The sequence below is a fragment of the Leuciscus leuciscus genome (assembly GCF_965113295.1).
Source record: "Leuciscus leuciscus genome assembly, chromosome: 4".
Lineage (NCBI taxonomy): Eukaryota > Metazoa > Chordata > Actinopteri > Cypriniformes > Leuciscidae > Leuciscus > Leuciscus leuciscus.
The window spans coordinates 42,177,162-42,196,232 of NC_138728.1; the positions used below are offsets into that span (position 1 = coordinate 42,177,162).

The 19,071-nt window shown below is 38.6% G+C and overlaps 4 protein-coding genes across 5 annotated transcripts in view; 3 read left to right on the top strand and 1 right to left on the bottom strand.

Annotated features, from left to right (window-relative positions):
- Window positions 1-19,071, top strand: part of LOC309496412 (uncharacterized protein) — a gene marked incomplete at its 3' end in the record, with an annotated part of 153,978 nt that overhangs the window by 44,024 nt on the left and 90,883 nt on the right. The gene's annotated exons all lie outside the window — the stretch shown is intronic.
- LOC309496104 (uncharacterized protein) lies at window positions 4,535-6,170 on the top strand. The gene is made up of 4 exons (XM_082166095.1): window positions 4,535-4,903; window positions 5,069-5,119; window positions 5,215-5,349; window positions 5,533-6,170. The coding sequence occupies exons 1-4, from the start codon at window positions 4,552-4,554 to the stop codon at window positions 5,832-5,834; spliced, it is 840 nt and encodes a 279-aa protein (XP_082022221.1). The 5' UTR covers window positions 4,535-4,551; the 3' UTR covers window positions 5,835-6,170.
- LOC309496116 (CD209 antigen-like protein C) lies at window positions 8,077-18,393 on the bottom strand. Of its 2 annotated transcripts, none has more exons than XM_082166116.1 (5): window positions 17,742-18,393; window positions 9,303-9,529; window positions 9,099-9,223; window positions 8,329-8,435; window positions 8,077-8,250 (listed from the first exon to the last, which is right to left on the bottom strand). In XM_082166116.1, the coding sequence occupies exons 1-5, from the start codon at window positions 17,771-17,773 to the stop codon at window positions 8,115-8,117; spliced, it is 627 nt and encodes a 208-aa protein (XP_082022242.1). In that variant the 5' UTR covers window positions 17,774-18,393; the 3' UTR covers window positions 8,077-8,114. The 2 variants fall into 2 exon arrangements, with proteins under 2 accessions (XP_082022242.1, XP_082022241.1); XM_082166115.1 differs by lacking the exon at window positions 17,742-18,393 and adding an exon at window positions 15,667-16,698 and having other exon boundaries at window positions 9,303-9,533.
- The window catches only part of LOC309496094 (chymotrypsinogen A-like), a 74,120-nt gene continuing 69,043 nt past the window's right edge, over window positions 13,995-19,071 (top strand). Inside the window, exon 1 of the mRNA XM_082166067.1 lies at window positions 13,995-14,033. The gene's annotated coding sequence lies outside the window, so the exon portion shown is untranslated. The remainder of the gene's footprint in view (window positions 14,034-19,071) is intronic.

Genomic DNA, 19,071 nt, shown 5'->3' on the forward strand with positions numbered 1-19,071 from the left:
GATGCAGGACAACCAGCTAATAAAGCATTACAGTAATCCAGTCTCGAGGTCATGAATGCATGAACTAACTTTTCTGCATCAGAAACTGATAGCATATTATATAGCTTAGCAATGTTTCTAAGGTGGAAAAAGGCTGTTTTTGTAACATATGAAATATGATTTTCAAAAGACAGGTTACAATCGAGTATAACACCCAGGTCTTTTACTGTAGAGGATAAAGTAACAGGACATCCTATGATGTTAAAGTTGTATTGTGCGAGGTTTTGTGGGCGGTTTTTTGAACCGATAAGTATTACCTCTGTCTTGTCTGGATTTAATAAAAGAAAATTACGCGTCATCCAATCTTTTATATCTTTAACACACTCTGTCAATTTGGAAAATGTAGCGTTTTCATCCGGCCGTGATGAAATATATATTTGAGTGTCATCAGCATAACAATGGAAACTAATTCCATGTTTCCTTATAATATTTCCAAGTGGCATCATATATATTGAAAATAACAGAGGGCCTAATACAGATCCCTGCGGCACTCCATAGTTTACTGGAGTTATGATAGATTTTTCGCCATTTAAATAGACAAAATGGTAGCGGTCAGATAGGTATGATTTGAACCAGCTTAGTGCTTGTCCTTGAACACCAGTATCATTTTGTAGTCGATCTAAGAGTATTGTGTGATCTATAGTATCGAACGCAGCACTAAGATCAAGTAAAACTAGTATTGAGATACAGCCTTGGTCAGAAGCTAAAAGTAAATCATTTGTGATTTTAACGAGCGCAGTTTCAGTGCTATGATGCGGTCTGAATCCAGACTGAAACTTTTCATAGATATCATTTTGTTGCAAGAAAGATCCCAGTTGAGCGGACACCACTTTTTCTAATATTTTAGACATAAATGGAAGATTTGAAATGGGTCTATAATTTGCTAGATTATTATGATCTAATTGTGGTTTCTTAATGAGAGGTTTTATAACTGCCAGTTTAAATGTTCTTGGAACATGACCTAAAGATAAAGACGAGTTAATAATATTGAGGAGAGGCTCTTCCACTACAGGTAACACTTCTTTCAGTAGTTTAGTTGGTATAGGATCTAATAAACATGTTGTTGTTTTTGATGAAGTGATAAGTTTATTTAACTCTTTTTGTTCTATAGTTGTAAAGCACTGTAATTGTTCTTTCGGGGTGATAATTGAAGCTGAATTATAAGGCGCGATTGAAGATTGAACGTTTATAATTGTGGTTCTGATGCTTTCTATTTTCTCAGTGAAGAAGTTCATGAAATCATTACTACTGAACTGTAACGGGATATTTTGTTCGGGTGACGTCTGTTTATTTGTTAGTCTAGCCACGGTGTTAAATAGAAACCTTGGATTGTTTTGGTTGTTTTCTATTAGTTTGCGGAGGTGCTCAGCCCTGGCAGCTTTTAGGGCCTTTTTATAACGCGACATACTGTCTTTCCACGCGATTCTAAAGACCTCTAAATTAGTTTGTTTCCATTTACGCTCTAAAATACGGGTTTCTCTCTTTAAAACATGCGTAGTATTGTTATACCATGGTGCTTTATTTTTCTCTCTGACCTTTTTTAATTTAATAGGTGCAACCACATCCAATGTTCTAGAGAGAATGGTGCTCATAGTGCTAGTTAGTTCATCTAGTTCATCTGTTTGTTTGGGTTCAGGCAGCAGCTGAGACAGATTAGATAAGCAATTTGAGAAATTATCTATGGTGGATGGGAGGATTGTTCTGCCTGGTTGATAACGCGACGCCGCATGACATATTACAGCAGTACGTAATATGCAAGTTACCATGTAGTGATCAGTGACTTCATCACTTTGTGGAATGATATCTATATCGGTTGGATCGGTTCCATGTGATATAATTAAATCGAGTGTATGATTAAGACGATGAGTTGGTCCGGTGACGTTTTGCTTGACCCCAAAGGAATTTAATAAATCTGTAAACGCAGCTCCTAACGCATCATTTGGATTATCTACGTGTATGTTAAAATCTCCAACAATTAATGCTTTATCGACATTGACTAATAGGTCTGAGAGAAAATCTGCAAACTCTTTTAGGAAATCAGCGTAAGGCCCTGGCGGTCTATATACGGTAGCCAAGGCTAGAGATAATAGGGATGTTTTTCTAACATCTAAGAGCGTAACATTTAGTACAAGTACTTCAAATGAAATAAACTTATAACCCGTTTTCTGAGTAACATTTAGAATATCTTTATAAATGGTTGCAACACCTCCGCCACGGCCAATCAGACGGGGCTCATGCTTATAACAGTATCCAGGAGGAGTAGACTCATTAATACCGAAATAATCATTTGGTTTAAGCCAGGTTTCAGTAAGGCAAAGTACATCGAAGCTATTATCTGTGACTATTTCATTTACAATAACTGCCTTAGGTGTGAGTGATCTAATGTTTAGAAGACCTAGCTTTAGAAATAGTTTTTGTTTACTAATAGCAACATTTTCTGTTTTAATAACAATTAGATTTTTCCTAGATCCTGCATTAGATTTATTATTTGATCTCACTAAACGAGGAATAGACACGGTTTCTATGCAATGTTCTACACTAGTATTTATATCAGTTGAATTGGTGCAGCAGAGACTATGATTTGGACTTTTGGTTACTAGTCAAAGGGTATTTAACATTTTGGAGATGTTATCTGACAGAAGATCCGCTCCGAATCTGCTTGGGTGTAAGCCATCAGCACGGAAAAGCCTAGGACGCTCCCAAAACAGATTCCAATTATTTACAAAGAGCAGTTTCTGCTCATTGCACCATGACATTAACCATTCATTTAGCGCAAATAATCTGCTGAACTTTTCATGCCCTAGTCGGTACGTGGGAAGCGGTCCTGACACAATGATCGTTGTTTCAGGCGATGTGCTGCGTACCGTATCGATTAGATTCCTGAAGTCTTTCTTCAGAATTTCCGTCTGGCGCAGCCTGATGTCGTTCACTCCCGCGTGCAGGACCACAGTTCCGACGCGCTCGTCACCGTTCAGGATCTCGGGAACGCGAGCAGCGATTTCAGAAACACGAGCACCAGGGAAGCAGTGACTTTGCACCTTACTTTTACCTAACGTAGCGTGTACGTGCCGAACGATGGAATCGCCGATGATCACAGCATCGCGTTCTGTTTCGCGTAGAGGGGAGAAACGGTTTTGTGTGGATAACTCGAAAACCGGGAGGGTCGGAGAAAGTCTTGGTCTAAACCTGACTCGCGTCTTCCGCTGCGGAACCACCCAGGCTTCGTGGTGGCGTGTTGGAGCCGGAGTGAACGAGACCATGGCTGATTGCGACCGATGCTGAGGAACGCACGGAGTAGACGCGGTCGGAGTCAGCGGGTTAGTAACGTTAAACACTGATTTGTGTGCATCGGCGCGTGATGTTTCAAGAGCCAAACACCGGTCTCTCAGCTCGGCCTGTCTCAATAAAAGGTTGTGGATCTGTTTCTCAACAGCTTCCAGCTCAGACTGCAGTGCGTGAAGCTCAAATGTGTCCTCACCTGCACCAAGCGGTAGACTACTTACATCTGATATATTCGCCATTTTAACAGATGGACAGTGAGTTAGCAACGAAGCTACCAGTGATGCTATCAATAGTGATGCTTGTGCATGCGATAATCGTCCCGGTGTGCACGGGCTTGAAGGATGCACAATGCATTATGTAGTCTGTCGGATCTAGGCCGTATCCAGATCAGATGGAGGACCTGCATCTAGACACGACCACAACGCATCCCTGAAGTGTCAGCAGAGATTGTGTCAACTAGACTCTCCCCTCATCGACACGACAGCCATCAGCACTGATCCTCAACAAACTCATCTCCATACCAGCGTGATGATTCCGATCTTCAACCAGATGGAACTGGATAAATATTTTAAATGTTCTGATCTAATCTGATTTCTGACCTATAATGCTGCCTGAATCATAATCACAGACTCTTTGTTCGTTGGCCAGAGGAGAACCCCTGACTGAGCCTGGTTTCTCCCAAGGTTTTTTTGTCCATTCTGATGGAGTTCTGGTTCCTTGCCACTGTCGCCTTTTTCGCCTTTGGCTTTTGGCTTGCTTAGTTGGGGACATTTAATTTAATATTCAACAATATTATTGAGATGCCTGCATTGACACCATTATATGAGAACTGAACTGAGTTGGACGATGACATTACAGTTTTCTCCAGAGCAGGTTTTCAAAAATGAATCATCACTGAACTTACTAAAGCTGGACTGTGATGCTATTTTCTTCTAGAAAAAACATTATTCATTATTTCATTATTTTCCTGTTATCCCTGTAAAGCTGCTTTGAAACAATCTGTAGCCTATTATAAAAAAATATAAATAAAGGTGACTTGACTTGACTGCTGATCTATATAAATATCTACTGAACCCGGAACATCCCTTTGATTATAAATAACCATTAACTACTTGTTTTTCTGGAGAAATGTAAATAATTTACAAAAGACAGTAAATCAGGACACTATAAAAGGAACATGAGAGGCTGTGAGGATGAAGAGCAAGAGCTGGAAACAAACATCAGTGAAGAATGAAGGGTTTAGTATGTTTACTGCTGCTGTTGGAAACCTTTGTGTGTGTCGTACAGCATCAGGTAGATGGAGGACTCAATGAGAATGAGATCAGTCAACAGCTCAGATCTGAGGACGGAAGACAGAATCCACCTCAAACAGACACTTTGAGAGATGAAGCTTCAACTGACAGCCAACAAAACTACCATCTGTTCTTCACTGACATCCATGCAGCGCTGAGAGAACTGACCGCCACCGTTACAGAGCAGAAAGCGAACATCAGAGAACTGACCGCCACCGTTACAGAGCAGAAAACAAACATCAGAGCTTTAGAGACGCAACTGAGGGATGAGATGAACAAGAAAAATGATGGTACCTCACCAAAACATTCACTCTTTTATCAATGATCCTCAAATTAAAACACCACTGCAATACAATGCATAGTGTAAATGTTAGTGTAAAGTTGAGTGTAAATTGTGTAATCTATTATAATAAGCAGTGTAAATGTCATTTAACAGAATCTTTATTCCTTCACAGAAATCTCAAATCTTACTCTGAGTCAAGTGGAGTTGAGAAAGGAAAATAGAGGTGAAAGTGTGCTTGAATGATGTTAAATTCAGTGTATTCATTCTCAGTGTAATAGAGTAATATACCACAATATTGCTTATGTTTTTCAATATCAGACAGAGAAATAGCTTTTTCAGCTGCACTGATGAAATCTGACAGTGGAAATTATATTGGTCCTTTCACCACTGAAATCACACTAACCTACAGGAACGTCTTCACAAACATAGGGAACGCCTACAACCCAATTACAGGTAATTATCAATGAAATGAGTTATAAAACTCAGTAGGTTCCATTCAGACCTCTCTGCAGTTGTGTAATGTGTATTAGAGAATTAAATGATTTGCCATCTTTCAAAACTATTACACAGTGTGTTTGGTAATAAAGCAATCATACAGGAAACATCTGATTCTGTATCTCTTGTTATTTGATTTAGGTGTTTTCACAGCCCCACTGAAAGGAGCGTACATGTTCAGAGTCTCTGTATTTGGTTATGGCCCAACTACAGCAACTGCAGACATTTATAAGAATGGAGAGCGTGTGGTTGTAGCACATGCTTCTCAGCCTCAGGGTGACTTAAACTCCTCTAATGGAGTTGTGTTGATCCTGGAGGTTGGAGATGTTGTCTATGTGAGACTTTGGTCTGGCTGCAGGATATATGATGACCAGAATAATCGCAACACTTTCAGTGGTTTCCTACTGTTTCCCTTAAGAGAACAGGAGCTTTGCAGAATGTGATTCCAATAATTCTGAACCTTCAGCGTATGATTTAAGATGAAAATCATGAAGAATCATTAACATGATTAAGCAATATTAATGAGGACTAAAGTGTATTTGAAATTTGCAATAGATTACTGTATAAAAGTCTGAGCTGTCTATACATGTAAGTTTGTATTAAGAGTTTCAGCACTGAGACAGACAGGACCCATGAATATCACCTGTGACTCAAAAGTGTTTTGTTAAAGCAGTAAATCTAATAATGTTAAATAATATATTTTTAAGTATAGTTTGTTGCTGATCCTTGATCTGTATCTCTTCACCCTACATACATAAATAAATAAGAGAATAAAGAGACATTGTGGCATTTTCTTTTCCTCATATTTTCATGAATATTTCTCCAACAATGCTTGCTATTATCATGATATCATGCTTATCGATCTAAATAACTGATTTTGTGGTGGCAATTTCCAGACATTTTTAAGATGCTTTCCGTAGCTTTCCTGTAGCTCAGTGGTAAGAGCATTGCGTTAACAACGCAAGGTCGTGGGTTCGATCCCAGGGGATTGCACATACCTATGTATAAATGTATAGGATAATGCAATGTAAGTCGCTTTGGATAAAAGCGTCTGCTAAATGTAAATGTAAGAGTTTTATTTATCATTTACCGGATTATATATTATGTTAGATGCACAATAGTTATACAGCACGATAATCGAGGACATAACTGGAAAAAGGATCAGGGAAGGCAAACGATAGGGTCACAGGCAGGGAACAAGAAACAATAGTCAGTAATACAAATAAGGTTCATACACAAGAAGACAGTCACTGGAATATAACGTTCAGAATGGCAGCCGGGTCAAACTATGGTTCACGAGGAGGGTGTGTGTGTGTGTGTGTGTGTGTGTGTGTGTGTGTGTGTGTGTGTGTGTGTGTGTGTGTGTGTGTGTGTGTGTGTGTGTGTGTGTGTGTGCCTGCCTGGCTTAAATAGCCGGGTGATATGAGACATGTTCATGGCTAGGTATGTGGGCTCTTGGGAATTGTAGTAGACGGTTAATACGCTGGAGAGTGAGACCTCTGGTGGCCAATCGAGGAATCTCCATTGGAGTTTGTAACAAAAATAATAAACAATTTAAGACCTTGATGGTATTCATGACATAAAAACTTGCCATTTTGCAAAGAGATTTACAATCCAAATTTTAACTTGAATGTACAGTACGCATGATTCAGGCTTAGACTTTCTGAAATGCTCAGAACAAAGCAAATAATAATACGTAAAAAACCTTGAATTTATTTAAAAGAAAATATTACAGATACATTTGTTTTAAGCCGGGCGTCTGAAACATATTTTCAAATTCTAAAATATTCCTCTAATCCTAGACTAAAATCTGAAGTCTTTGATTGTAAATTTGACACGTTCACCGACAGCCGATTAATGACCGTTGGGATCAAATTTGACCTCAGACGAAATTCTGGCAGTGTCAGAAGATTTGACTCTCAGTCCTGCAGTGTGACTTCTACGACGACCATCAAATTGTCTTCGTTTTTCAAGACAAGCCATTACCAAAATTAACGTTAGAGATTTCTTTGTAGTCACCATTTCAATCCCGCGTGTAACGCAGCTCACATCACCGAACGTGTCATTGATTGATGATGTAAAACTCCAGTTTTTAGCGCGTCTTGACTGTCGTACAGTCTGACATTAATGACAACTGAGATCTTACAGTGTGACACGGCTTACAGCGAGGATCATGTTCGTACAGTCTGACAAGCAACAATCGTAAAGGACTATAATAAATCGCACAGTGGCTTTAGACTCAACTGGAGCTCTATAAAGACCGCTTGGGGCAAGTGTATACTTTAAATTAAGGTTCACTTTCACAGGTTATTAATGTAAATACATGTTTTATATAATGAGGAGGACATTTAAGCTAAGCTATGTTTTAATGGTACAAAGACCTCTTTTAAGTCAAAAGATCAGGGCTGATTTGATTTGTCATGACCTCTTTAACTAGTCCATCACTGTTTTGATCTGGTCAATCTTCAGTATATGAGCTGTGTGTCATCTAGAGGTTTAATGTTCAGTCTTCCATCAAAGCTAATAGTTTTGTGGTCTGGGTTCAAGCTACTGTTGGTTATATTTGACTGAACTCTGTGTTTGGACTCTTTATATATACTTTACACACTGTCACTATAAAGTAGTGACTGTAATTATTTACAACTATGGGGAAATATTAAGAAACTTGACTCAGTTACAACACAGTTCACATGTTGTTACGGCTGTGATTAAAATATATTTAATTACTCATTTTTTTTAATATTTTTCACACAGATACATTTAAAAGCATTTTCACATGGATAATCACACAACCCTGATGGATATAACACAGCACAGTTCTCTTTTTTATATCCATTTGGTTCTCCCAACCTCCAGAACCTGCATCAACAGATCAGCATTAGATGTTCAGACTGTATGATCATTTATCAGAGAATAATCAGTTCAGTGATTTCTCACCCAGAGGTCAGTGTGCTGCCATCAACCCATGTCCATCTGCCCTCCTCATCACGGTCAGTCAGACCCATCCAGACTCCAGTGCTTCCAGACATCTTCTTTACAAACTCCTAGTAGAACCAACAAGGAAACTACATTTAAAGGGTTAGTTCACCTAAATATGAAAAATGCTATCATCAGTTCCTCACACTCATGTTGTTCCAGCTCCATAAAACTTTCATTCATCTTCGGTACACAAATAAAGATATTTTTAATGAAATCTGAGAGATTTCTCTCCCTTCATTAAAAGTCTATTCACCCAAAACTCTGACGCTTAATAAAGTTCACAAAGACATCGTAAAAGAAATCCATATGAATTGAGCCGTTTAATCCAAGTGTTCTGAAGAGACACGATCACCTTATATGATGAACAGATTTAATTTAGCTTTTATTCACATATAAACATTCATCAGCGAACAAACATAGAGCAACATTGTTCTCATGCATCAAGCAAGAACGGTTGATCTCTGCGTAAGTTCGATGAGCATTTTGACCCGTCAGAGTTTTGGGTGAATACACTTTCAATGGAGGGACAGAAAACTTTCAGATTTCATAAAAAATATCTTTCATTTGTTTTCTGAAGAAGAACAAAGTCTTATGGGTTTGAAAAGAGGAGGTTGAGAAATTGATGACAGAGTTTTTGGGTGAATTAACTCTTTAACGTCTGTGTTTCTGAGTGGTCATACAGTAAGAGTGCAGCACAACCTTCGGTGGTCAATCTATTTTTCACTCACTTCTTTCTCTCTGTTGTTTATGATGATCAGATCAGCTCCTCTCTCTGTACAGTATCTTCTGCTCTCAGACCAGCTCTTCTTCTCAGAAGACATATAGTAAAAACTGGATTGATAAATACATCCATCTGTAAACAGAACCAGATCGTCTACTAGCACTTTTTACCACTGGTACTGAATTATGGAAACACTGTAGTTTAACATTACCCATTTCATTGAGCATCTTCCACAGTTCATTTCTCTCCTGATTGAGCTGGTCTCTTTCATTTGTCTGGTTTGTAATCATGTTTAGTAACTGTTGTCTTTCTTCTGTGTAGTCTGTGCTCTTGGTATGGATGTGGACACACAGCACTATGACTGCAGTCAGCAGAAGAACACACAGAAGCACCAAACACACTGGAGCTGCTCTGGAGCTTCTGGTCTTCACACAATCACTTCCTGAAAATAAAGTAAAGAAAATAATGATAAAGGTTTTATTAATTTCCGAATGGTGTGTTGTATTTGTACCTGTATGGTTTCTCTGAGTGCCTCTGTCCAGATCTTGTGTTCCATCAGTGTTTATATTGCCATAAACAGGACATTTTTGTTCACTTGGTCATGGAAATGATAATAATACCATACATTTGCATAACAAAAAGCTCTTGCTAAATGGCACCATTGTGGTAGTGTGGTTAGATGTAGTAGCCGGGTTCAAGTTAACACATTTTCAGGATGACTCTTATTCAGTTGCATCGTTTAACAGCTCACTGGAGAAGTTGATCAATAAACAACAACTTGAATTTCAGATTGTTCTTCACACAAACATATCATATGACTACAGAAGACTTGGAATAAACCCCCAGGTCATATGGTCATACTAGATGATACTTTTAATAGCGCTTTAAAAGCGTGTTCTTTTAAGCTTTTTTTTTTATCTCAAGAAATCTTCAAAACATTTTAATTTGTGTACCACAGAACCTACAGTGTAAATTCTTTCCAAGATTTTACAAGATGAAACTAATATTTCACAGTAAATTACATTATTATCACACAGGCTTTAACTGTGATATTTCAAAATACCATTTTCAGAATTTTACTGTGAAAATAATGCAGGAAACTACTGTAAATTCAGTCTTTTGTGAACACTGTGTCATTGAGCTCTCTCGTCTCCTCTGTGGTCTCATCTGATGGATTCAGCGGTAAGTGTTAAAATGTCAAAATTTGCTCAATTAACCTTAACCTTAGTAACAGTAACCTTAGTTGTAGGTTATGTTGTTAGCAGTTAACATACTCGCGTAGGTTTGATCATGCAAATAAAAAATTTAAAATGGAAAGCCTCATTTTGAAAACATTGGTCATTATGAATTAACTATAGCTTTTCTTAGTGCAAACAAAGTTAGCATTTTTCTGCAGTGACCACTGGGAAATAAAGTTGTAAGGTAAGCTGTGGCCTTAAAGGTGCTGTATGTAATTTTTCACTCTACTAAAGCATAACAATACCACAATATGTTTGCAGATATTTAGGAAAAATGCTGAGTTCACATACTCGTTTCTCTGAAAAACAGACAGTTATTTTACTTATTTCTTTAACCCGTTCCGTGTTGGAATGTCTGTTTTTTGTTCTGTTCTGTGTGTGATCTCGCCCACTGCCGGTTCACCTTAATAGTATTTCGACACCCTGGGATGCCAGTTGGCAGGAAACACAGAGTATTGGAAACGAACAAACAAACTGGGTAAGAAATTGTAGATTCTACCCAACCTAAAAATCCCCATCTAAAATCTCAATGAATGATAGCATATTAAAACGCAGATAAATCAACTCATCAAGTTACAGTGTGTAAGTGTCCTCGGCTTTCATTGTCAACTGTGCCCGTTTCTATTGTGTGTTCTCAAACTGGCAACCCACGTAAGCATCGAGTCTGAGGAGGAGGGGCCGAGGGAAACAACGATCTCTAATATTTTGAATTTGGACTGCAGTACCTATTTCGACAGCTAGCTGTCATCCTTACAGACTGTACCTTTAATGTAGGCATTATGACAGTTCACAAGTTTGTTTGCCCATATAATCTTTAAGCTAATTAAGGTTAAGTGTTTCTGGGTCAACTCAAGCTTAGCTCAACCTAGTTTTCTCAGTGTGTTCCGCACCGTCAGCTGAAATTGGCTTTTTTTCGGCCGATTCGAGATGTTGAATCGGCGTCGGGCCGTCGCTGAGAGAGAGAACTCTAATTGGCTGTTCATCTTAGTGAACGAGTCAGTGCACGAGAATAATAGCAAAACAGCGAGCAAAGAAGAAAAACAGTACAGATAGAAGGCTGTTCTAATGTTACGTCATCTTACCTGAGTGTTCCTTGGCAAATATTTCAATATTAACATGAGTGGAGTGAAATAAAGTAAGTTTTTAGCAGGATTGATATTCAAAACGGTAAGCACGCACTGCTTTGTGCGTTGGCATTAACTGTTACTTCACAGTCAGGGCTTGACATTAACTTTTTTGCTCACTAGCCAATGTGGCTAGTGGTTTTCCAAAGTTACTAGCCACACAGCATTTGTACTAGCCACATTTTTGTTTTTGTGAAATTACCTTTTAAAAGTCGACTATGGCGTGCTAAAATTTACTTGAACTAGATTTACAACCCTTTTAAATGTAAAACCACTGTACACACCCAAATCAAGACTACACAAAACAGGTCATTATCATTAGCTCTGATAAGGTTGTGTGTAAAACTCCTTTTTTTTTTATAAAACCATGTATTATATTACATATCGCCACATAGCTCCACCGGCATACACTGTGTGCATGTAATACTCATTAGGGCTGTCAAAATTGCTCAAAAATGACGTTCGAATATTCTCTCTAAAAAAAAACACATAGCCTATATTCGAACTATTCGAACATGGTTGCGCATTTTGTCAATGACTCGCATTACGTCAATAACAGGGCAAATTAATACAAAGAGACATAACTACTTGTATAGGTAGTTTATTTAAGTTTAAACACATTTGACAACGTATTACCTACACAAAAACAAGTAAATCAACTAATGGCCAAGACCGCAGACCTCACTCTCGCTCGCTCACTCGCAGGTACTCTTTCTCTCTCTCACCCTCACCCTCATGCTGCGTTCACACCAAACGCGAATAGAGCGTCTGGCGCGAGTGTAAAGACGCGTTTACGCGGCGCGAATGAGGCGTCACGCTCTCTGTGCATAACGGTTTAAATGAACAACAACAATAAGCAAATGTTGAGTGCTGATCAAGAGGTTTGTGCAAGCAATTTAAGGTCGCGACTCTTATATAGCAGGCTTCATTCAGTGATTGAAACAAATATTATTAACAATAATTGAAGTTTTTAGCCTATATAGAACCGACATTGAACGCTCCGAGCGAGCTGTGAACATGGAACTTTTCCTTGACATGAAACGGTAAATAATCAAACCAGTGGAAGCCTGTAGTGCATGAAACTGCTGTATCTAACCTACCTTATTCATGCAATATCTATTCAGTCATCACAGTAGCCTACACTTTAGTAATGTTTCTGTTTAAAGTTAACACGTCTTCCTGTTACCTGTCCCTGACCCCTCAGGCAGCGCGCCCACTCGCAAAGCAGACAGCCGCGCCTCTGCTACCGCGGGCGTTTTTCCACATTCGAATATTCATTTTCACCTTCGAAATTCTGTTTTTTAAAACTATTCAAATATATATTCGAATTTAGAATATTCGTTGACAGCCCTATGGGAGTTGTAGTGTCGTAGTGTCACACTTATTTCAGATGCCTTTTGAAAAGACTACAATTATTCAACCCGCCACAGTGGCTAGTTGGAGTGACTATGTTACCCGCCACGAGCAAAATCCACCCGCATTTGGCGGGTTGGCGGGTGTTAATGTCAAGCCCTGAATGGCACCATTGTGGTAGTGTGGTTAGATGTAGCAGCCGGGTTCAAGTTAACACATTTTCAGGGTGACTCTTATTCAGTTGCATCGTTTAACAGCTCACTGGAGAAGTTGATCAATAAACAACAACTTGAATTTCAGATTGTTCTTCACACAAACATCATATGACTACAGAAGACTTGGAATAAACCCCCAGGTCATATGGTCATATTTGATGATACTTTTAAAAGCACTTTAAAAGCGTGTTCTTTTAATTATTTTTTTTTTTATCTCAAGAAATCTTCAAAACATTTTCATTTGTGTACCACAGAACCTACAGTGTAAATTATTTCCAGGATTTTACAAGATGAAACTAATATTTCACAGTAAATTACATTATTATCACACAGGCTTTAACTGTGATATTTCAAAATACCATATTCAGAATTTTACTGTGAAAATAATGCAGGAAACTACTGTAAATTCAGTCTTTTGCACACACTGTGTCATTGAGCTCTCTCATCTCCACTGTGGTCTCATCTGATGGATTCAGCGGTAAGTGTTAAAATGTCAAAATTTGCTCAATTAACCTTAACCTTAGTAACAGTAACCTTAGTTGTAGGTTATGTTGTTAGCAGTTAACGTACTCACGTAGGTTTGATCATGCAAATTAAAAATTAAAAATGGAAAGCCTCATTTTGAAAACATTGGTCATTATGAATTAACTATAGCTTTTCTTAGTGCAAACAAAGTTAGCATTTTTCTGCAGTGACCACTGGGAAATAAAGTTGTAAGGTAAGCTGTGGCCTTAAAGGTGCTGTATGTAATTTTTCACTCTACTAAAGCATAAAAATACCACAATATGTTTGCAGATATTTAGGAAAAATGCTGAGTTCACATACTCGTTTCTCTGAAAAACAGCCAGTTATTTTACTTATTTCTTTAACCTGTTCCGTGTTGGAATGTCTGTTTTTTGTTCTGGTCTGTGTGTGATCTCGCCCACTGCCGGTTCACCTTAATAGTATTTCGACACCCTGGGATGCCAGTTGGCAGGAAACACAGAGTATTGGAAACGAACAAACAAACTGGGTAAGAAATTGTAGATTCTACCCGACCTAAAAATCCCCATCTAAAATCTCAATGAATGAGAGCATATTAAAACGCAGATAAATCAACTCATCAAGTTACAGTGTGTAAGTGTCCTCGGCTTTCATTGTCAACTGTGCCCGTTTCTATTGTGTGTTCTCAAACTGGCAACCCACCGGGGGAAACAACGATCTCTAATATTTTGAATTTGGACTGCAGTACCTATTTCGACAGCTAGCTGTCATCCTTACAGACTGTACCTTTAATGTAGGCATTATGACAGTTCACAAGTTCGTTCGCCCATATAATCTTTAAGCTAATTAAGGTTAAGTGTATCTGGGTCAACTCAAGCTTAGCTCAACCTAGTTTTCTCAGTGTGTTCCGCACCGTCAGCTGAAATTGGTCCTCGATGGCTTTTTTCGGCCGATTCGACATGTTGAATCGGCGTCGGGCCGTCGCTGAGAGAGAGAACTCTAATTGGCTGTTCATCTTAGTGAACGAGTCAGTGCACGAGAATAATAGCAAAACAGCGAGCAAAGAAGAAAAACAGTACAGATAGAAGGCTGTTCTAATGTTACGTCATCTTACCTGAGTGTTCCTTGGCGAATATTTCAATATTAACATGAGCGGAGTGGAATAAAGTACGTTTTTAGCAGGATTGATATTCAAAACGGAGCGCACTGCTAAATCACAGAAATCTGATGGCATTAACTAACTTCACAGTTAAAAACAGTAATTCTACAGGAGCACATTGCTATTGTAATCTAATGGCATTAACAGTAACTTTACAGTTAAAAACAGTAATTCTACAGGAGAATACTGTTAAATCACAGTAATCCGATGGCATTAACTATAACTTCACAGTTAAAAACAGTAATTCTACAGGAGAATACTGCTAATTCACAATAATCTGATGGCATTAACTGTATCTTCACAGTTAAATAAAGTTATTCAACAAGATCACACTGCTATATCACACTAATGGCGATGAAAATCGATAAAAATGAAACAGTAACTTCCTGTGAAACCAATTCAACTTGTAGCCAGTAATTTACTGTAAATGTACAGCCAAATAATTTACAGTGTGAGGATTGTGACTAACAGCACTTTAAGTCAAGGCTGAAATCACTTTTTATGATCTGTGTTTTCTCTGTTTCTCCACCTGAACATGAACATAATTATGAAGGCCTCAGGTCTTCCATAAAACCGTCATGATAACACCAAACTAATGCTGGCTGTTTCTGTGCAGTTTTTCTGACCCTCAAATACACCTGACCTCATCTGAGGTTCACTTCATCAATAAAGGGCAAACAATAGACTGACGCTGTGCTTCAGTTGTGTTCAATGTTATCAGGTTACAGTTCAGTTCATAAAATCATATCAGATATCAGATTTATGGCCATCCTAACTAAAACACACAAGCTGAGTAAACATGTTGCTCTGTTTTAAATACAAATGGTTAGTAATTAAATCCAATAATAGCATCAGAAGAACAAAAAGCAGAACCAAACACACTGTAGCTGCTATTGAGCTTCTTATCTTCACACAATCACTTCCTGAACACCACAATTATGACATTAGATGACTGAATATGTGCAGACTGTGATGTTTCTATCAAAGTAATGAATGTGATTACCTGAACGCTGAAGTGGTTGGTGTGTGTTTATCTCTGTCCTGAAGTCATGATCTCCCACTGCACTCTCATAGATTTCCACTGTCATCTCCACTCTCTCTGTCTGCCTTCCCTCAGACTCAGTCCCGATCACATCATCATAAATACTATCAGACATTTCTTCTCTTAAACATTAATTGATTTTGTTCCTTGTTTTTTTTTTGGTTTTTTTTGGATCTAATCAGCACTCGTCTTCTTTTTAAAGCTAGTGGCAAACAAGCTTGTGGTCAGTGTGTGAAAAAAAAAAAAGTGCCATCAGACCCTTAAAGTTGACAGGAAGCAGAAGTTGTGATGGTCTTTTCTTCCCTTTTCTGATGTATGTGAAACTCAGCAGTGTGAGTGACAGCCCAGCAAGCAATTTTGTGTTTAAAAGACATCTAATAGCCGTCCAAACACAGCCCTGACGTCTAGGCTAAAACAAGGCAAAATTTGGGCTGTCAGTGAAAATTTAAAGGGGTCATAGACTGGATTATTTTATTATTTTATAATGTTTCCTGGGGTGCCCTTATAATGTTAGTATGATTTTAACATCAAAAAATGTCATAATTTATAAATAAATGGCATTTTTCCTATCCTGATTTTAGCCTCTGATTTGAACGCTCAGTTTGAAGGGGCGTGTCTGCTGTGAGACTTCAGTGTAAACGCCCACTGCTGTGATTGGTTATGAGACTTCAGTGTAAATGCCCACTGCTGTGATTGGCTGTGAGACTTCAGTGTAAACGCCCACTGCTGTGATTGGCTGTGAGACTTCAGTGTAAACGCCCACTGCTGTGACTGGCTGACATGTTTGCATATGAAATAGCTAGTATTACATGTGGAACTCTCTCTAAAACTTTTACTACGTTTTTACTATTACAGCAATCGAGATTAAGGAATCGTGAAAAGTATTGATCATAATGATCTATTCCCATCACATGAAAGGTTGCAGTGATGAGCATTGAGCAGATGACAGTCTGTTGATCGCACATGAAAAGATCTTATCATTGCAATGCGATTTCTGCACTCTCACGAATGCTTTCACCAGAGGTGTAAAGTCCAAGGGTCAGGCCCCATGGTTATTTTGAAAAACTGAGACATTTCCCTTCCCTTCTACAAACGGAGAATTCGCCTCTGAAAACGATTCTTTCTAAAAACTCCTGCCAGAGTGGAGATTTTGGAAAACTTCAATTGCATGTTTGCATAACTGAGAAAACTGAGGAAACTGAGAAAACTGAGGAAACTGAGTTTTAGGCAGCCGACGTCACAGTATGCGACAGAACTTGCAATGCGGCAAAAGTTCGACCTTGCGAATCGATTCGTTCGATTGGCTAACGTGGGCTTGAGTCTCTCGTTACACTGCCACCTACAGGTTTGGCATGCTTTTGACGGCAAATACACAGGTTCGTGTAAACAAACGCTTTTCTGAAAACTGACAGGTGTGCACAATGTTATTTTTGAAAACGGAGAGGGTAAAATGTCCGTTTATGAAAATAGCCGGCCACGTGTAAACGTAGCCTCAGAAAGTAAAAGTCCTGCCATATAATTATTCCAGCTGATTACACTAATTAGTTCTGTCTCCTGGCTGAAAAACGGTGCTAATTAACAAATCCAGGTGATTGGAACAATAGCTAAGGAGGACTTTTAATTTCTGAACCTGGACTTTACACCTCTGGCTTTCACCAAATAACAGTGCAAACATGATGTAAATACAGTAAGAGCTTCGTTGTACTGTACATTGTAACAGCGTCATGATTTTGTGATGATTTATTTCAACGAGTTCTGGCAAGTGTCCAGATAAACTCACGCTGTATTGACAACTTGGGCGATTGGAAAGGGAGCGTTCTTTGATCGCTTTCTTCATATAATTTAATCACAGTTTAAATAAGATGATTTTCATCCTATTAAGAGAAATGACGTGAAGTTGATTGTTTAGCCACTGGCTTGATTTACTGATGCATAAACAGTATTGAAGGATAATTTGAGAGATAATCTGTCTGAACTTGAATAATTACATCAGAAATCACTGATCACAGATCAGGCATCAGAATAAACATGACTACTTGCATGTTTGTGGCGTTGCTGGCAGATCCATATTGTAAAAGTCTGTTTGCAAAGCCTGCGCCGAAATTTACCAAATAATCCACAGTGAAATACACCGAATACAAACAAATAAAGCACTGTTGAGACATTCCCAATGTTGGGGAAAAAACCCTACTATCCTAGCATTAGGATTGTTTGGAAGGTAATGGTATTGATCCTGTATCGATCTTTTCTCGTTCTCATGTCACTGTTCACTAACGCTCCAGTGGGCGGGGCCAAAGCTGCCCTGTGACATCACAAGTCTCCACTTTTTAGATCCTGTCGTTTGCTGGCCTTGGTTTCAATAAAAGCAGTTTTTGGAATAACAAGAAAGTTTTGAGTTTTGAAACCTGCAGGGTATTTTTATAGTATAACAAACTCTTAACTGTCAAAGGATCAAGAAGCATTTGAATTCTCAGTCTATGACCCCTTTAATAGACGTATAAACATAGCCAAAGAATAGACTAGTCATCAATTAGATAACATGTCAAAGAAATTAAACCAAACACCTTTTAATCACTATTGACTTTGCTTACATGATGGAATATCATACATCTCGCAAGTTATTTTGGTAAAAACGACATGTAACCAAATTCAAGGTTATTTTGTCTAGAAGTGTGTCACTCATAGCCGGACTATCAGGTCTATGGTTAGCCGAGACTAGGGATGGGCATGATTAATCGACGATCGATAATTGATCGTTAAGAATTTCGTCGATCACGTTTATTTGTTATCGATTAAACTAATGCAGGTTGCGTTGCGTAGTGTGAGTCTTGAAGCAATGGAATAAATTTTAGCGCGGAGGTACCTGCGCATCCCGGCAACGTCAGTCCCCTCAGAGCGGGTGTTTTCGGCGGCTGGACTGGCTGTCACCAGGTTGCGGTCGCGTCTGATCCCAGATCAGGTCAACATGCTTATCTTTCTCAACAGAAATCAGTAGACTGGTGCAGAAGTTCTATGGGAACTTCATGCGTTTTCTCAGATCGGATAGCTATCTGATTTATCAAAACGATTCCATTTACACCTGGTCACATAAATGTGTTTTTGCAAAACGGATATAAATCCGATCTTGAATTCCCGCGCTATATGCATATTTAAATTGTTGCACGTCATCGAAAGCAACTGATATGAGCTGCATTTTATTGATCATCAGCGAAAATTTCTAAATCAAAGATCGCAACAAGATATTGCGGCAACAGCCCTGGTAAGATCATTTCGGTTCTTTACTTTTAATGAAGATGATTGTGTGTTGATGAATGACTTTAACTTTGATTTGCGATAGTTTGCACGTTGGCTTGATGAATAGATGCT

Excerpts from the sequence above, each read along its gene's own strand:
- LOC309496104 (XM_082166095.1), top strand. The coding sequence starts at position 4,552 with ATGAAGGGTTTAGTATGTTTACTGCTGCTGTTGGAAACCTTTGTGTGT. Across the intron at positions 4,904-5,068 it reads GATGAACAAGAAAAATGATG|AAATCTCAAATCTTACTCTG; the intron begins GTACCTCACCAA and ends ATTCCTTCACAG. Across the intron at positions 5,350-5,532 it reads CGCCTACAACCCAATTACAG|GTGTTTTCACAGCCCCACTG; the intron begins GTAATTATCAAT and ends TATTTGATTTAG.
- LOC309496116 (XM_082166115.1), bottom strand. The coding sequence starts at position 15,820 with ATGTCTGATAGTATTTATGATGATGTGATCGGGACTGAGTCTGAGGGA. Across the intron at positions 9,224-9,302 it reads GAAGATGCTCAATGAAATGG|ATGGATGTATTTATCAATCC; the intron begins GTAATGTTAAAC and ends TTCTGTTTACAG. Across the intron at positions 8,436-9,098 it reads TAAACAACAGAGAGAAAGAA|GAGTTTGTAAAGAAGATGTC; the intron begins GTGAGTGAAAAA and ends TGGTTCTACTAG.